The sequence below is a fragment of the Capricornis sumatraensis genome, chromosome 17 (assembly GCF_032405125.1).
Source record: "Capricornis sumatraensis isolate serow.1 chromosome 17, serow.2, whole genome shotgun sequence".
Lineage (NCBI taxonomy): Eukaryota > Metazoa > Chordata > Mammalia > Artiodactyla > Bovidae > Capricornis > Capricornis sumatraensis.
In genome coordinates this window covers 12,160,807-12,178,992 of record NC_091085.1, presented here as the reverse complement: position 1 = coordinate 12,178,992, position 18,186 = coordinate 12,160,807, and the positions used below count along the sequence as shown (strand labels likewise).

Here is an 18,186-nt window from a genome sequence, read left to right as displayed (position 1 = left end):
TGTGATACACTTTTTCATTAGTATAAAGTATGAATTTTAGAATGAAGTTATTTTTCTGTGTATATCCATATGAGTATGCAGCAGACAGCATTATTAATTTCCTGTGCTGTCTTTTTTTTGGCTGGCTCTTTGTCGCTGCATGTGGGTTTTCTCCAGTGACAGCAAGCAGGGGCTGCTCTGTGGCTGTGGTGTGCTGGCTGCTCACTGCGGTGGCTTCTCTTACTGGGAGGATGGGCCCTGGGTGCATAGGCTTCCGTAGTTGCAGCCTGTGGGTTCACTAGTCGTGGCAGACGGGCTTAGTTGCTCTGCCACATGTGAGACCTTCTTGGACCAGGGATAGAACCTGTGTCCTCTGAATTGCAAGGTGGACTCATAATCACCGGACCACCAGGGAAGTCCCATCTAATGATATCTTAAATTACTCCTTTTATGTCTTTTTTCCTCACCTGGAACCAAAAGATGTAGAAATCCCTTTTTTACGAAAATCCCCTACAGACAAATAACTTGAGAAGTTAGATCATTTAGAGCATTAAATTATTTGTTAAGAATCTAGAATCTTGGACAAAGAAAGCTTGGCTAGAGATGACAATATTGAGATAAATATTGAGATTCAGTTCTAACTGAGTCACTAGACAAAAAGAAGAATGAAACTAATATTTAGGAAGCTGAGTTATTGCAGCTGTTATTACTGAGTATCCACAATTTCAATGTGATGGGCGGAGTGCTTTTTAGCCATTATATCATGTAATTTCTCTAATAACACTGGAAGAAATGTTTTCCTGATTTTATAGATGAGGAAATGGAGGCCAGGATGGTTAGGTAGTTTTTATAAAATCATGAAAAACAAAAGATGGAAGTGGAATTTATATTCAGGCCTTTCCGTCTCTTCCTGATCTCTGCCTGTCTCTTTAAGTGAGAGCTTTAGAAGGTGTGACCCAGAAAAAAGTCCCCACAGTATGGAAAGAGATGATCAGAGTATAGGGTCTGGGGAAGTACAGCAGTGTTATCAGTGATGCTACATTGAATAGAGTCTATTAATTATAATACTTAACGCCAGCTGGGGACTTACTATACATCAGATACGGCTCTAAGTTGCTTACATGTGTGTTAGCTCCTCTAATGCTCAGTCTTAGTAGTACTTTTGTTACCTTTCTTTTACAGATATGAAGTCCTTTTAAAAAAGAAACCTGAGAGTATTCAGGTCCATTGTTGTTATTGTTCAGTTTCTAAGTCATGTCCAGCTCTTTGCAACCCCATGGACTAGAGCACACCAGGCTCCTCTGTCCTCCAGTGTCTCCCAGAATTTGCTCTAATTCATGTCCATTGAGTCAATGATGCTGTCTGACTATCTCATCCTCTGCCACTTGCTTCTCCTTTTGCCTTCAGTCTTTCCCAACATCAGGGTCTTTTCTAGTGAGTTAGCTCTTCCCATCAGGTGACCAAAGGATTGGAGCTTTAGCATAGTCCTTCCAGTGAATATTCAGGACTTATTAGGATTGTTGTCCAAGGGACTCTCAAGAGTCTTCTCCAGCACCACAATTCGAAAGCATCGGTTCTTCGGCTTTCAGCTTTCTTTATGGTCCATCTCTCACATCCATACATGACTACTGGAAAAACCATAGCCTTGACTATATAGATCTTTGTTGGCAGTGTGATGACTCCGCTTTTTAATACACTGTCTGATTTTTTGTAGCTTTCCTTCCAAGGAGAAGCGTCTTTTAATCTCTTAGCTGCAGTCACCATCCATAGTGATTTTGTTGTCCAAGAAAATCAAGTCTATCACTGTTTTCACTTCTTCTCCTTCTGTTTGCCATGAAGTGACAGGACTGGATGCCATGATCTTAGGTTTTTGAATGTTGAATTTCCAGCCAACTTTTTCACTCTACTCTTTCACTCTCATTAAGAGTCTCTATAGTTCTTCACTTTGTGCCATTTGAGTGATATCATAGGCATATCTGAAGTTGTTGATATTTCTCCTGGCAGTCTTGATTCCAACTTGTGATTCACCCAGTCCAGCATTTCGCATGATGTACTCTGCATTAAAGTTAAATAAATAAGGTAATATACAGCCTTACTCCTTTCCCAATTCTGAACCAGGCCACTGTTCCATGTCCAGTTCTAACTATTGCTTTTTGAACCGTATACAGGTTTCTCAGGAGACAGGTAAGGTAGTCTGGTATTCCTATCACTTTAACAATTTTCCAGTTTGTTGTGATCCCCACAGTCAGAGGGTTAAGTGTAGTCAGTGAAGCAGAAGTAGATGTTTTTCTGGAGCTCCTTTGCTTTCTCCACAATCCAGTGAATGTTGGCAATTTGATCTCTGGTTCCTCTGCCTTTTCTAAACCCAGCTTGTACATCTGGAACTTCTCAGTTCATATTACTGCTGAAGCCTAGCTTGAAGTAATTTGAGCATAGACTAGCTAGCATGTGAGATGAGCGCAATTGTGTGGTAGTTTGAGCATTCTTTCGCATTGCCTTTCTTTGGGATTGGAATGAAAACTGACCTTTTCCAGTCCTGTGGCCACTGCTGGGTTTTCCAAGTTTGCTGGTATATTGAGTGCAGTACTTTCACAGCATCATCTCTTAGGATTTGAAATAGCTCAACTGGAATTCCATCACCTTCACTAGCTTTGTTCATAGTAATGTTTCCTAAGGCCCACTTGACTTCACACTTAAGGATATCCAGCTCTAGGTGAGTGACCACACAATCATGGTTATCTAGGTCATTAAGACCTTTCTTGTATAGTTCTTCTGTGTATTCTTGCCACCTCTTTTTAATTTCTTCTACTTCTGTTAGGCATGATAAAAGACAAAAATGGTAAGAATCTGCCCTTGTATGACATGTTCCCTTGATATCTCCAGTTTTCTTGAAAAGATTTCTAGTCTTTTCCATTTTATTGTTTTCCTCTTATTTCTTTGCATTGTTCATTTAAGAAGACCTTTTTATCTCTCCTTGCTGTTCTCTGGAACTCTGCATTCATTTGGGTATATCTTTCCCTTTCTCCCTTATCTTTTGATTCTCTTTATTTCCTCAGCTGTTTATAAACTCTCCTCAGACAACCACTTTGCCTTCTTGCATTTCTTTTTCTTTGGGATGGTTTTGGTCACTGTCTCCTGTACAGTTTTATAAACCTCAGTCCATAGTTCTTCAGGCACTCTATCAGATCTAATCCCTTGAATCGATTTGTCAACTCCAGTATATAATCATAAGGGATTTGATTTAGGTCATACCAGTCTTCACCATCAGTGGCTGGGGCATAGACTTGCCTTACTGTGATGTTGAATGGTTTCCTTGGAAACGAACCATGATCATACTGTCATTTTTGAGATTGCACCCCAGTACTGTATTTCAGGCTCTTTTGCTGACTGACGGCTACTCCATTTCTTATAAGGAATTCTTGTCCGCATTAGTAGATATAATGTTTATCTGAATTAAATTCTGCTATTCACATCCATTTTAGTTCACTGATGCCCAAGTTGTTGATGTTCAGACTTTACATCCCCTGCTTGTCCACATCCAATTTACCTTGATTCATGGCCCTAACATTCCATGTTCCTATCCAATATTGTTCTTTACAGCATCAGACTTTACTTTCACCACCAGACACATCCACATCTGAGCATCATTCTGGCTTTGGCCTCGGCGCGTCATTCTTACTGGCCCTGTTAGAAATTGTCCTCCGCTCTTCCCCAGTAGCATATTGGACACCTTCTGACCTAGGGAGCTCATCTTCCAGCATCCTGTCTTTTAGCATTTTCATGGGGTTCTCCAGGCAAGAATACTGGAGTGGTTTGCCGTTCCCTTCTCCAGTGGACCACAGTTTGTCAGAACTCTTCAGTATGACCTGTCTGTCTTGGGTGGCCCTGCATGGACAGCGTGGCTCATAATTTCATTGAGTTACACAGCCTCTTCTCTGCGACAAGGCAGTGATCCATGAAGAGGATTCAAGTCTGTTGGACCCAGTTTTATTTTTTAATAACTTTATTTTTTTCTGTTTTTTCCTTAATTTTATTTTTGTGTTTATTTTTTTATGTTTGGCTGTGGTGGCTCTTCATTGCTGCGTAGGCTTTCGGTGGCTTCTCTTGTTACAGAGCACGGGCTCTGGAGTCCTCAGGCTTCAGAAGTTGCTGCACGTGGGCTCAATAGGTGTGGCTCCTGGGCTCCAGAGCACAGGTTCAGTAACTGTGGCACACAAATTTCACTGCTCTGCAGCATGTGGGATCTTCCTGGACCAGAGATTGAACCCATGTCTCCTGCACTGGCTGATGGATTCTTTAACCTTCCACCAGGAAAGTTAGAGGACTGAGTTTTAATTTTTGAGTTTCTTGTTTGAGCATTTCTCTTTGTAAAGATTGATATTTTATGACTTTTATTCTTTCTTAGAGATCTTCCAATGATAAATATACTAATTTTTAAAAATAGAGTAAACGTTTTATCTTGGAACTACCATATGAGTCCATTGGAGATCAGATACACAGTATGGGATCTTATTTTCCTATATCTTAAGACATTTTGCTGTTTCCTCATCTTAGGAATTATTTCATTATTACTCATCAGTTTTTCCCTACCATGTTAAAAATAAGTAAGATAATAAGACGAAAGAATGACAGCATTGCCTAGAAGAATTACGTAATAATGAGATAAACACTTTTTGTTTGTTTGCATTACCAAAAAAGAAATCTGGAGAAGCTATTTACATCGTCTTTTTGTTTTTTTCACTTGAAATTTAAAAGTATTTTTTAACAAGGTCAGAATTCTCAAATAATATACCTCATATATTCAGTTCTAAAATTGATATGATCAAAGTTTTTATTTGTTCAGATATGTTCCTGATAATCAGTTAGTTAATCAAACTTAGACTGGAAAGCTTTCCCTGCTGAAAATCTAGTTGGTCCTTGCTGTCCATATGTAAAGGAGTTGTGTGTAATGTTTGCTAAGCCAAGACTCAGTTTATTCAGAGAGAATGAACTAAAGCTGGTGTTGAGTGATCTTTCCTCAGCTGTTTGTCCAGATAGACCTGAGCTTGAGAGTCAGTTGGTCACTAGGTTTACAAAGAAATGTGTATTGTTAATATTTATACTTTGAGGAGATTCAGTCAAAACACAAAAATTGTAGTCTATTTTATGTCTGAAAGTTTTAGCCAATTGTTACCTAATTTGGTTGTGAAAGTTAAAGCCTCTCTGATTAATAATCTGCTATATTTTTCTTCTTAACAGCTGTGCTTACAGTAGAATAGAAACAAAACGTGGAAATGAAAATATTCTTTCTAGTACAAAGTAGTTTAACTTTTAAATTATTTGATTTTAGCTGTACATCTAAGCTAATGACAGTTTGGTTTACTAGACTTTTTCTGTAATTATATAGCTAGTTGTGATTTAGATTCCTATTTATTTAAACATTGAAAGAAAAAACTTCTATAGCTAGATTTCTAAATCAAATATTTTCCCAATAGTGATGTGTTTGAGATTTTCTTTAGTCACATTTACTGATTTACAGCTGGATAAATTAAGGTGACTTTTTTTTTTTGTTTTAGGAAGAATTTGGCTATAATGCAGATACCCAGAAGCTGCTAGCTAAAAATGGAGAGACTCTTCTAGGAGCCATTAATTTTTTCATTGCCAGTGTAAACACTTTGGTGAATAAAACAATTGAAGATACATTAATGACTGTGAAACAGTATGAAAGTGCCAGGTATGTATAGATTATCATTATATCATTTGTTTTACAGATAATACATAATTCAGGTAAGATTTGGGGTTGCCAAAAAGAGAAACCAACTCTGGTCAACACGAACAGAAAAAGAATGTGTTATTAGAGTGTTGTAGGAGAGCCCACATTGGAGAAGGAAATGGCAGCCCACTCCGGTGTTCTTGCCTGGAGAATCTCAAGGATGGGGGAGCCTGGTGGGCTGCCGTCTATGGGGTTGCACAGAGTCGGGCACGACTGAAGCGACTTAGCAGCAGCAGGAGAGCCCACAGACCTAATAAAAAGGCAGGAGAACAGTTCTAGAAATGAGCAAGAGCCAAAGCCAAAATAATGCCACAGAAGAATCTCATTAGGGTTCTGATGCCTGGGTGCCTCTGGTACTAGATGCTGCTACAGCTCACACAGATAAAAATTCCAAAGGCTCATGAATACTTTGCTCATTGCCTTGAGGGCATCCAGCTGAGCCTTGGTCATGTGCCCACACCCTGCCCGTTTGCATTAGGAAGGTGGGGGCTCCCCGCTCCAGCTTTCTTGGCAGAGCGCAAGGCCTTGTTCTCCACCAGGCTGCCAGCAGGCGCCCTGTCTAATCTGGCTGGAGCCTGCCTGTTCAGCCACGCTGCTCCCCTGTAAGCGGCACAGTGCTTCTGCTACAGCCAGACGCATAGTTTCAGTTGCTTTGAATACAGAAGCTCATTTCTGCCTCCATAATTTTATGTTGGTTATTCAGATTCTAACCAGTCTTCAGTCTTCCAGATTTTATTTTTTACATAAATTATCTGCCTTGTATTTCCATGGTGGTTTATAATACAGTGTTTTCATACTTTTTTTACACACCTCCACACACACATGATTTCTCTGTCTCATATCCATCCTGTTAGGTAAACAAAATACATATTAATAGATGCTTAGAAATGTCTCAAATGCAGCAGATCTATGATGGCATTTTTCAGCTTCTGATTCCAGGCGCAGTTTTCTTCCCCTACTCAGTTTTGTCCCCTTTTAGGTTTTCCCTCTGAACACTTGATTTCTTTATTTTTTGCTATACTTTTTATAGCATAGCCAAAGACAGTACAGACTTTACCTTTTCAGTGTATAACTTTACTTTTTGGCCTCTTGGTCTAGTTTAGTGATATGAGAAGTGCCTGTGGAAGTACTAGATGTATCTAGTCTTTTTGCAGTTGAGTGCTTATTCTTAAGTATGTATGTCCTTATGCTTTGCATAACTAAAAGCCCAAACCACATGGAAAGTTAACTGGTTTTCGTTTTTCTTTAATTGATAGTAGTTGCTCAAAACATTTTTATACCTTATAAACACTAACATAGTTTCAATTTAAGCTTTAAAAAGTTATTACCACGTTCTTTCAATAGCTTACCTTTTTACACACACCCTCTTTCCTGAAATTTTCTTTTTTATGTTGACCTGTAGATGGTTTATAGTATTGTTAGTTTCAGGTGCACAGCAAAGCAATTCAGTACACACATACACACATACTCTTTTTCACATTCTTTTTCATTATAGGTTATTATAAGATATGGAATATAGTTCCCTGAGCTGTGCAGTGAGCCCTTGTTGTTTATGTACTTTACATACACACACACACACACATATACACACATACTCCCCATTTTTCTTTCTCCCCAACTTTTCCCTTTGGTAACCATAAACTTGTTTTCAAAATCTGTGAGTCTCTTTTTGTTTTGTAAATAAGTTCAATTGTATCATTTTTTAGATTTCACAAATAAGTGATATTATTTGTCAAGTAAGTGATATGTGATATTTGTCTTTCTCGGTCTGACTTCACCTAGTGTGGTAATCTCTAGCTCCGTCTGTGTTGCTTCAAATGGCAGTACTTTATTATTTTTTATGGTTGAATAATAACTTTAATTTTTTAAGGAACATCCGTAGTTCTCCATAGTGGCTGTACCAGTTTCCTTTCCCACTAACAGTGTAGGAGGGTTCCCTTTTCGCCACACTCTCTGTAGCATTTATTATTTGTAGAATCTTTTCTTTGCGTAGACTTTGTGATATTGGCCATTCTCACTGGTGTGAAGTGATACCTCATTGTAGGTTTGATTTACATTTCTCTAATAATTAGAGATGTTGAGCATCTTTCCCTGACGCTGGTGACTATCTGGATGTTTTTGGAGAAATGTCTATGTAGATCTCCCCATTTTTTGATTGGGTTGTTTGTTTTTTTGTTATTGAGTTGTATGAGCTGTTTGTATATTTTGGAAATTAAGCCCTTGTCAGTCACGTTGGTCACCAGTATTTTCTGCCAGTCTGTAGGTTGTCTTTTCATTTTGTTCATGGTTTCCTTTGCTGTGCAAAAGCTTATAACTTTGATTAGGTCTCATTTGTTTATTTTTGCTTTTGGACACTGACCTAGAAGACATCGCTACAATTTATGTCAGAATGTTTTACCTGTGTTCTCTTTTGGAAGTTTTATTGTGTCATGTCTTATATTTAAGCCGGTTTGAGTTTATTTTGTGTGTGGTATGAGGGTGTGTTCTAACTTCATTGATTTACATGAGACCTTCTAGTTTTCCCAACACCAGTTTGCTGAAGAGACTCTGTTCGCCATTGTATAGTCTTGCCTCCCTTGTCAAAGATTAATTGGCCATAGGTGTGTGCATTTATTTCTGGGTTCTCTGTTCTGTCCCATTGATCCATGTGTCTGTTTTTATGCTAATACCATGCTGTTCTGATTACTGTAGCTTTGTAGTATTATCTGAAGCCTGGGAAAGTTATACTTCCTGCTTTGTTCTTTTTCCTCTGGATTGCTTTGGCAATTCTGAGTCTTCCAGAGTTCCATATAAATTTTAGGATTGGTTTGTTCTGGTTCTGTGAAAAAGGTCATGGATAATTTTAGTAGCAGTCACATTAAATCTGTAGATTGCTTTGGGTAGTATGGCTATGTTAACAGTTCTGATTCTTACAAACCAAGAGTATGGACTAGCTTTCCATTTGTTTGAATCATCTTCGGTTTCTTTATCAGTGTGTTACAGTTCTCAGCACATAGGTCTTTCACCTCCTTGGTTAGGGTTATTTCAACTCTGTTTTTCATGGTTTTATTTGTTATTTTTGACAATTTTAAATGGGATTTTTTTTCTTTTTAAAAAACTTTTACTCATTTATTTTTGTCTGTGCTAGGTCTTTGTTGCTGTGTGTGGGATTCCTCTGGTTGTGGCGAGCAGGGGGTACTCTGGTTGTGTGCATGGCTTACTGTGGTGGCTTCTCTTGTTGCAGAGCAGAGGCTCTAGGGAGTGCAGGCTGCAGTAGTTGCTACTCATGGGCTCTCTAGTGCACACTCAGTAGTTGTGGCGTATGGGCTTAGTTGCCCCACGGCATGGGGGATCCTTCTGGACCAGGGATCAAACCCATCACCTGTGTTGGCAGGTGGCATTCCCAACCACTGGACCACCCGGGAAGTCACCGGGAAGTCAAGGATTTTTTTTTTTTTTTTGAAAAGTTTACTTTTGATCTTTGCATAAGAAGAGATACTTCTATCCTACGCTGTGTTTGTAGCTCTCATGTTAGTATTAACATATCAGATTCTCAATGACTTGGAAAGGAAGGTCAAGACAAGTATTTGTGGTTTGGTGGGAGAAGGGCACAAATAGATCTGTGTGCCTTATTTAAGTTTTGGACTTGGTTTTTTACTTTCCTTTATTGTTTGAAGAATTTAGTAATATAGTATTAAATCAGAAGATGGGAAAAAATGAAGAAATCTATTGAAGGGATGTCTCAGTAAAATATCCTTCAGTAGGACTTCCTTCAGTAACATTCCCAGTAGTTGGTTTTCCAATCTCTGTTTAAATCCTTTCATGGATATTCCCTGTATTTTTCAAAGGATATATGTTTATTATGTATATTTTTATTTGTATAGGCTATTTCTTCTCCAGATCTGTCTGTTCATTTTCATAGCATCCTAATTTGTTCATAATGAATGCTCTTCCTTTTATCTCATAATCATTTCCAACATCCTTATTTTCTAATCTAAAAATGATTGTTCTAATATCTGTAGTTTTGAAGTTGACATTTCTTTTGTTCTGAAAGTATCCCAGTTAAGAACTATGTGAATGTAGTTTCTGTCTCTCTACTTTGTAATTGTCCACCTATCCTGATTTTTAAATATTAAGTATGTTTATTTGAAACATGTAATATCTTTCTCTTCAGCATTTATTTCTAACGTTTTAAAAAATATTAACCCATATTAAAGAAAAATACATTAGATGTCACTTATCATACACAAAACATTTTAGATTTAATTTGCAAAGGAGAAAAATAAGCCTCTAGAGGTTAAGTGGGTTATTTATTTGGAACCGATTTCAAAGTTAAATGAAAATCCATGGGCTCCTGCCTTCTATTTTTGATCATCAGGCCTCAAACTTGAATTGGACTAGTCTCAAACTTTCACATCTAATTTTAAAAAGTAGCTTTCACATCTTATGAGGAATCTGACTTAATGTATAATATGATATAAAAAATCTCAACTTATCCAATAATATAGGTTCATTTGAAATTTTTGAACAGAATTATCAATCAAGTTTTATATACTGGATAGCTGGTTGTCAGGAAACCTTTACACAACCTCTGTATATACTTTAAAAATCAACAACAATAATGACCCACCCCATAATTTATTCTTGTATTGAAATTTCAATATATGATTTTATTCATTAAGCTTAGCTTGGTGGTTTACTCTTCTGTGCCATTTTTGGAGTAGCTGAGGCATTGACTAGTTGTAACACTAAAGCATTGCCTACTGAGGGATAACATTGAAAAAGAATCCCAGACTGAAAGTTTCTCAGTAGTTGAATTTTCTCCTCTGTCAAAACCAGAATTTATTGACTTTGAGGGCAAGGGTCAGCTATTTGATCGGCACAGAAAGTGACAGTGTAGGCAGATGTCTGGGTGGCCTTTTAACGCTCCCTATTATGCATTGCACAAGTATTTCCTAGCTGTCTGGGGCTTCATGCATAGGAAATCTTATAACAGCCTATTCAAGACTTCCCCAGAGCAGCACCAACAAGGGAGCCAATTGTGGTCAGAACTTTTCAGATGTGGACACCTGTTTCCTATGTTTTACATAAGCCATAAAGTAACCAACTATCACTAACTTTATTGGTAGGGACTCAGTTCAGACTGGCAACCTTGAAGTGAAGAGTTGCATTTTGAAAACTTAGTATTTCTCTTCCTGGTGGTAGTGAGCACTTTTAGCTCTTAGGGAAAGTTTTACTTTGACATCATCTGCAAACTGAAAGTAAAAATTAATGTCAGTATTATAACTTTGACTGTGTTTAAATTAACTGCTGTCATTTAAAGGTATACCCCATGGCAATGAAGAATATTTGTCTTCACATTAAATCACCACACATTGCTGTTTATTTTTGTTCTACTTATTTCTCTCTCACTTCTTACTGATTTTAGTATGTTTGCTTCAGCCCATCCCTCTTCTAATTTGGCTGAAATGATAAAGCACTCTAAAGATATTAGTTATTAGCAGGTGTCCTAAGTACTTTGTATATATGGGTTTTGGTGGGGAAAAAAATGTTTTTAGATTATTATTCCCATTTCTGAAGCAGAAAATGAGAGCAAGAGGGGAAAGGAAAAAAAAAAGCGTAAGACATTGGAGGCAGTGAAGGACAGAGTGGTCATGCAGTTTGACCACTGAATCCGTGAACTTTAACTGGCTATTACCATGTCAGTTGCACCTCCTAAATTTTTAGTAACTCTTCACCTCTATAGCTTTACTGTCATTGGTCATTGTCTTCTGAATTCAGTGACTCATTTCTCTTTTGCCCATTGTCTTCTAATGGATATCCTTCTGATTTCTTAACCTTCTCTAGTCCATCCTCCGTGCATGACTTTACCACTAAAGTCATCTTTCTATCCTGAGCAAATGGGACATGGCACTTTCCAAATCCAAGTTCTTCCCTGGCTTTTTATCGCCTTTCCCTGGGTTCAGTCTGATCTCTGTAGTAATGGCCTGCATTGTTGCTGTTCGTTCAGTCACTCAGCTGTGTCTGACCCTGCATCCCCATGGACTGCAGCACGCCAGGCTCCCTGTCCTTCACCATCTCTTGGAGCTTGCTCAAACTTACGTCCATGGAGACGGTGATGACATCCAGCTATCTCATCTTCTGTCATCCCCTTCTCCTCCTGCCTTCAATTTTTCCCAGCATCAGGGACATTTCCAATGAGTCAGCTCTTTGCATCAGGTGGCCAAAGTATAGAAGCATTAGCTTCAGCATCAGTCCTTCCAATGAATGTTCAGGGTTGATTTCCTTTAGGATTGACTGCTTTGATCTCCTTGCAGTCCAAGGGACACTCAGGAGTCTTCTCCAACACCACACTTCAAAAGCATCAATTCTTCAGCACTCAGCCTTCTTTATGGCCCAACTCTCACATCCATACATGACTACTGGAAAAACCAAAGCTTTGAGTTTATGGACCTTTGTCAGCAAAGTAATATCTCTGCTTTTTAACATGCTGTCTAGGTTGGTCATAGCTCTTCTTGAAAGGAGCAAGCATCTTTTAATTTCATGGCTGGAGTCACCATTCACAGTGATTTTGGAGCCCAAGAAAAATAAAGTCTGCCACTGTTTCCATTTTTTCCTCATCTATATGCCATGAAGTGATGGGTCTGTATACCATGATATTAGTGTTTTGAACGTTGAGTTTCAAGCCAGCTTTTTCACTGTCCTCTTTCACCTTCATCAAGGCTCTTTAGCTCCTCTTCACTTTCTGCCATAAGGATGGTGTCATCTGCATATCTGAGGTTAATGATATTTCTCCTGGCAGTCTTGATTTCAGCTTGTGATTCATCCACCTGGGCATTTTGCACGATGTACTCTGAATATAAGTTAAATAAAGCAGGGTGACAGTATATAGCCTTGACTCCTTTCCCAATTTTGAACCAGTCTGTTGTTCCATGTTTGTTTCTTAGAGTATGGCCTGTAAGGTCCTGCTTAATCTCAGTTCTGCCTTCCTGCCTGATAACTAATTCCTTTTGTAATCTTATTCCAACTTCAGGTTGTGAGTTACTGAATTACTTGCCCAGTGTGTCATGGTATCTTACAAATCTATGCCTTTATGTATACTGTTCTCTTCCTGAAATGCTCTGTCAATTTCCCAGCCCCAGTCCACCTCAAAACCTCTTAACCATCCTTTAAAACTTGTTTTAATTTTCTCCTGAGATGCTTGTTCAGATACCTGATTAAGTAATTCTTCATCTTGATTTCCATCTTCCTTTCCCCATGGCAGTATCCCTTATCTCATTTTGTTGTAGTTGTTTAAGAGCTTCTCTCAGTCTAGACTGTTAACTTCTTAAAGATAAGCTATGAAGATGGTAGATTAGCACAGTGCCTGAAACTTATAAAGTTAGCACTTAGTATTTGTTGAATGAATTGTATCATGAATGAACCAATGATATGCTTTTGACCTTGAAAGGTGAAATTTATTAAATTCAATATGAGTCGAGAATAAATTGGGCTTGGTGTGAGGGACTCATGTTCTTTCTCGAGTCATATATACATTATAGAGTATGTTTAATTCCCCAAATAGATACAAATTATACTATAGATAGTTTAATAAAGAGCTTTAGTTTTAGGGCATAAGTTTGTGGTGCTGATTTTGACTGAATTGCGATCACTGTCTGGTTGCTCAGTCATGTCCAACTCTTTGCGACCCCTTGGACTGTAACACACCAGGCTTCCCTGTCCATCACCAGCTCCTAGAACTTGCTTAAACTCATGTCCATCCAGTCAGTGATGCCATCCAACCATCTCATCCTCTGTTGTCCCCTTCTGCCCTCAGTCTTTGCCAGTATCAGGGTCTTTTCTAAGGAGTCAGTTCTTCCCATCAGATGGCCACAGTATTGGAGCTTTGGCTTCAGCATCAGTCCTTCCAGTGAATATTCAGGGTTGATTTCCCTTAGGATGGACTGGTTTGATCTCATTGCAGTCCAAGGGACTCTCAAGAGTTTTCTCCAATACCACAGATCAAAAGCATCAGTCCATCAATTCAGCTTTCTTTATGGTCTAAACCTCATACATGACTACTGGAAAAACCATAGCTTTGACTAGATTGGAATTTTGTCGGCAAAGTAGTGTCTTTGCTGATTAATAGGCTATCTGGGTTTGCCATAGCTTTTCTTCCAAGGAGCAAGCATCTTTTAATTTCATGGCTGGAGTCACCATTTGCAGTGATTTTGGAGCCCAAGAAAATAAACTCTGTCACTGTTTCTGCTGTTTTCCCTTCTATTTGCCTTGAAGTGATGGGATTGGATGCCATGATCTTAGTTTTCTGAATGTTGAGTTTTAAGTCAAATTTTTCACTCTCCTCTTTCACTTTCATCAAGAGGCTCTTTATTGCTCTTCGCTTTCTGCCATAATGGTGGTGTCATTTGCATATCTGAAGTTACTGATATTTCTCCTGGCAGTCTTGATTACAGCTTGTGCTTCATCCAGCCCAGCATTTCGCATGATATACTCTGCATAGAAGTTAAATAAGCAGGATGACAATATACACCCTTGAGATACTCCTTTCCCAATTTGGAACCAGTCCATTGTTCCACGTCCAGTTCTAACTGTTGCTTCTTTACCTGCATACAGATTTCTCAGGAGGCAGGTAAGGTGGTCTGGTATTCCCATCTCTTTAAGAATTTTCCACAGTTTGTTGTGATCCACACAGGCGAAGGCTTTAGCATAATCACTGAAACAGAAATAGATGTTTTTCTCGAATTCTCTTGCTTTTTCTATGATCCAGTGGATGTTGGCAATTTGATCTCTGATTCCTCTGCTTTTTCTAAAACCAGCTTGAACATCTGGAAGTTCATGGTTCATGTACTGTTGAAGCCTAGCTTGGAGAATTTTGAGCGTTACTTTGCTAACGTGTGAGATGAGTGCAATTGTGTGGTAGTTTGAACATTCTTTGGCATTGCCTTTCTTTGGGATTGGAATGAAAAGTGACCTTTTCCAGTCCTGTGGCCACTGCTGAGTTTTCCAAGTTTGCTGGCATATTGAGTGCAGCACTTTTATAACATCATCTTTTAGAATTTGAAATACCTTAACCGGAATTCTATCACCTGTACTAGTTGTGTTCGTAGTGATGGTTCCTAAGGCCCAGTTGGCTTCACATTCCAGGATGTCTGGCTCTAGGTGAGTGATTAAAACCATGGTGATTATCTGAGTCATGAAGATCTTTTTTGTACAGTTTTTCTGTGTATTCTTTCCACCTCTTAATATTTTCTGCTTCTGTTAGGTCCATACCATTTCTGTCCTTTATCGAGCCCATCTTTGCATGAAATGTTCCTTTGGTATCTCTAATTTTCTTGAAGAGATCTCTAGTCTTTCCCATTCTGTTGTTTTCCTCTATTTTTTTGTATTGATTGCTGAGGCAGGCTTTCTTCTCTCTCTGCTGTTCTTTGGAAGCCTGCATTCATATGGGTATATCTTTCCTTTTCTCCTTTGCCTTTAGCTTCTCTTCTTTTCATAGCTATGTATAAGCCCTCTTCAGACACCCATTTTGCCTTTCAGCATTTTTTTGTCTTAGGGATGGTTTTGCTCACTGCCTCCTATACAATGTCAGGAACCTCCATCCATAGTTCGTCAGGCACTCTATCAGATCTAATCCCTTGAATCTATTTGTCACTTCTACTGTATAATTGTAAAGGATTTGATTTAAGTCATACCTGAATGGGATAGTGGGTTTCCCTACTTTCTTCAATTTAAGTCTGAATTTTGCAATAAGGAGTTTGTAATCTGAGCCACAGTCAGTTCCTAGTCTTGTTTTTGCTGACTGTATAGAGCTTCTCCATCTTCATCTGCAAAGAATATAATCAGTCTGATTTCAGTATTGATCATTGGTGATGTCCATGTATAGCGTCGTCTCTTGTGGTGTTGAAAGAGAGTGTTTGTTATGACCAGTGTGTTCTGTTTGCATAACTCTGTTAGCCTTTGCCCTGCTTCATTTTGTACTCTAAGGCCAAATTTGCCTGTTACTCCAGGTATCTCTTGACTTTCTACTTTTGCATTCCAGTCCTCTGTGATGATAAGGACATCTTTTTGGAGTGTTAGTTCTAGAAGGTCTTGTAGGTCATCATAGAACCATTCCACTTGAGCTGCTTCAGCCTTGGTGGTTGGGCATAAACTTGGATTACTGTGATATTGAATGGTTTGCCTTGGAAACAGAGAGATGATTCTGTCGTTCTTGAGATTGCTCCCCAAAACTGCATTTTGGACTCTTTTGTTTACTATCAGGGCCAATCCATTTCCTTCTAAGGATCTTGCCCACAGTAGCAGTAGATATATCTGTCATCTGAATTAAACTCAGCCATTCTGGTCCATTTCTAAAATGTTGATGTTCACCCTTGCCATCTCCTGTTTGACCACTTCCAATTTACCTTGATTCATGGATCTAACATTCCAGGTTCCTATGTAATATGGTTCTTTACAGCATTGGACTTTACTTCCATCACCAGTCACATCCACAACTGGGTATTGTTTTTGCTTTGGCTCCATCTCTTCATTCTTTTTGGAGTTGTTTCTCCATTCACCTACTGAGCTAGGAGTTCATCTTTCAATGTCATATCTTTTCCATACTGTTCATGGAGTTCTCAAGGCAAGAATACTGAAGTGGTTTGCCATTCCCTTCTCCAGTGGACCAAATTTTGCTAGAACTTTCCACCATGACCCATCTGTCTTGGGTGGTCCCACACGGCATGGCTCATAGTTTCATTGAGTTAGACAAGGCTGTGATCCATGTGATCAGTTCAGTTAGTTTTCTGTGATTGTATTTCCTGTCTAAGTACTGAACAGTTGACACTACTGCGTAAGTCGCTGTTTAATGAGCCAAGTAATGCTGTTGCTACTTGGCTCCTATGACAGAGTGCTTGCGAGGACTGGGATCGTGCAGTGGCCGTGCTGGGGTGACTGTCAGCTTTAATGGTCAGAGAGCATCAGGGGAGGGCCTCTCAGGGAGCGTGAGGTGATGAAGTGCTCCATAGGAGATACTGTGGTCATATTCTGAATACTAATGATATGGAAATCCACCTAGAGTTATTCTGTGCATACGGTAGCCACTCAGCACAGGTATCTGTGGAGCACATGAAGTGACTAGCTTGAATTGAGATGTGATGGAAACTTAAACAGTGGGTTTCAGAGACTCAGTCTCCCGTGCCTGCAAAGTACAGTAGCTCAGTAACAAATTTTTTACACTGATTATGTATTACAGTGATCATATTTTGGATATGTTGGGTAAAATAAAACATACTGTTAAAGAGATGAAGTTAACTTTTTTTTTTTGGCTCTGCCTTTGTGGCAAGTGAAATCTTAGTTCCCTGACGGGGGATCAAACCTATACCCCGTGCTTTGGAAGCAAGAATTCTTAACCACTGGACCACCAGGAAAATCCCTAACCTGGTTTTTAAATTGTGGAAATTTTACTTGCCAGTTGATACTGTGCTTGAAAAGGAAGAGTTAATGAGATTAAGAGACAGCCCCCCCCCGCTAAAAAAAGCAGCAGCTCCCCCACCACCATGCTTATATTAATAGCTCTTTGTAAGAAGATACTTGATTTTAAAAGCATAAAGTATCAAGTATGTATGAGGATTATTATATATGAATGTATAATATGGGACTGTTGGGTAGTTCCACTTCACCTCCTGAACTTACTTCACACTGTCTTTGTAGCGTGCTTTACTTATTCCCCTCTTTCCAGAATTGAATATGATGCATATCGTACTGATTTGGAAGAACTGAATCTTGGACCACGTGATGCAAACACTCTGCCAAAGATTGAGCAATCACAGCATCTGTTCCAAGTACATAAGGAAAAGTACGATAAAATGCGCAATGATGTTTCTATCAAGTTAAAATTTCTAGAAGAAAATAAGGTAAGTGTATTCTCTACCTTCTGAGATTTTTTTGTCTCTGTTAACTCCTTCATCATAGAGTCGACCCTTGAACCACCTGGGGACCGGGGCACTGACCCTCCAGTGCAGTTGAAAGTCTGCGTGTACCGCACGCTTGGCTCCCTGAATCCAGGGTTCCCCTGTGTCTGCAGCTCCGCGTTTGCAGACTCAGCCCGCCATGGGTCAAGCAGCGCTGTAGGATTTACTGCTGAAGAAACCTCACATGTATGTGGACCTACACAGTTCAAGCCCGTATTGTTTAAGGGTCAACTTTGGAGTTGTTGGAAATGAAATTCCATTTATAAACAGTGTTTTCATGTCTGTAAGTACAAAAAGTATGTTTACCTTCACCTTCCTGTCATTAAAGTCGTCATCAGCTGTGCTGTTCCAGTCTTTCACATGTAGCAGTTGGCAAAAAATACTTGATGTTGGTCTTCAGACTCGTGTTATTATCAAGTGCTTTAAAAAGTTACATAATGGTATATTCTGTTCTGACTGTTTTGAAAACTTTTTATTAATGGTAGGTACAGATTTCAGGAAGGGAACAGCATTCTTCTCAGTACC

The 18,186-nt window shown here is 39.0% G+C and overlaps 1 protein-coding gene across 3 annotated transcripts in view; it reads left to right on the top strand.

Moving 5' to 3' along the window:
• The window catches only part of ARFIP1 (ARF interacting protein 1), a 137,142-nt gene that overhangs the window by 86,903 nt on the left and 32,053 nt on the right, over positions 1-18,186 (top strand). For all 3 annotated transcript variants that reach the window (XM_068989588.1, XM_068989589.1, XM_068989587.1), the window contains 2 exons: positions 5,535-5,692; positions 17,430-17,604. In XM_068989588.1, coding sequence (XP_068845689.1) covers positions 5,535-5,692; positions 17,430-17,604 — 333 coding nt within the window. The remainder of the gene's footprint in view (positions 1-5,534; positions 5,693-17,429; positions 17,605-18,186) is intronic.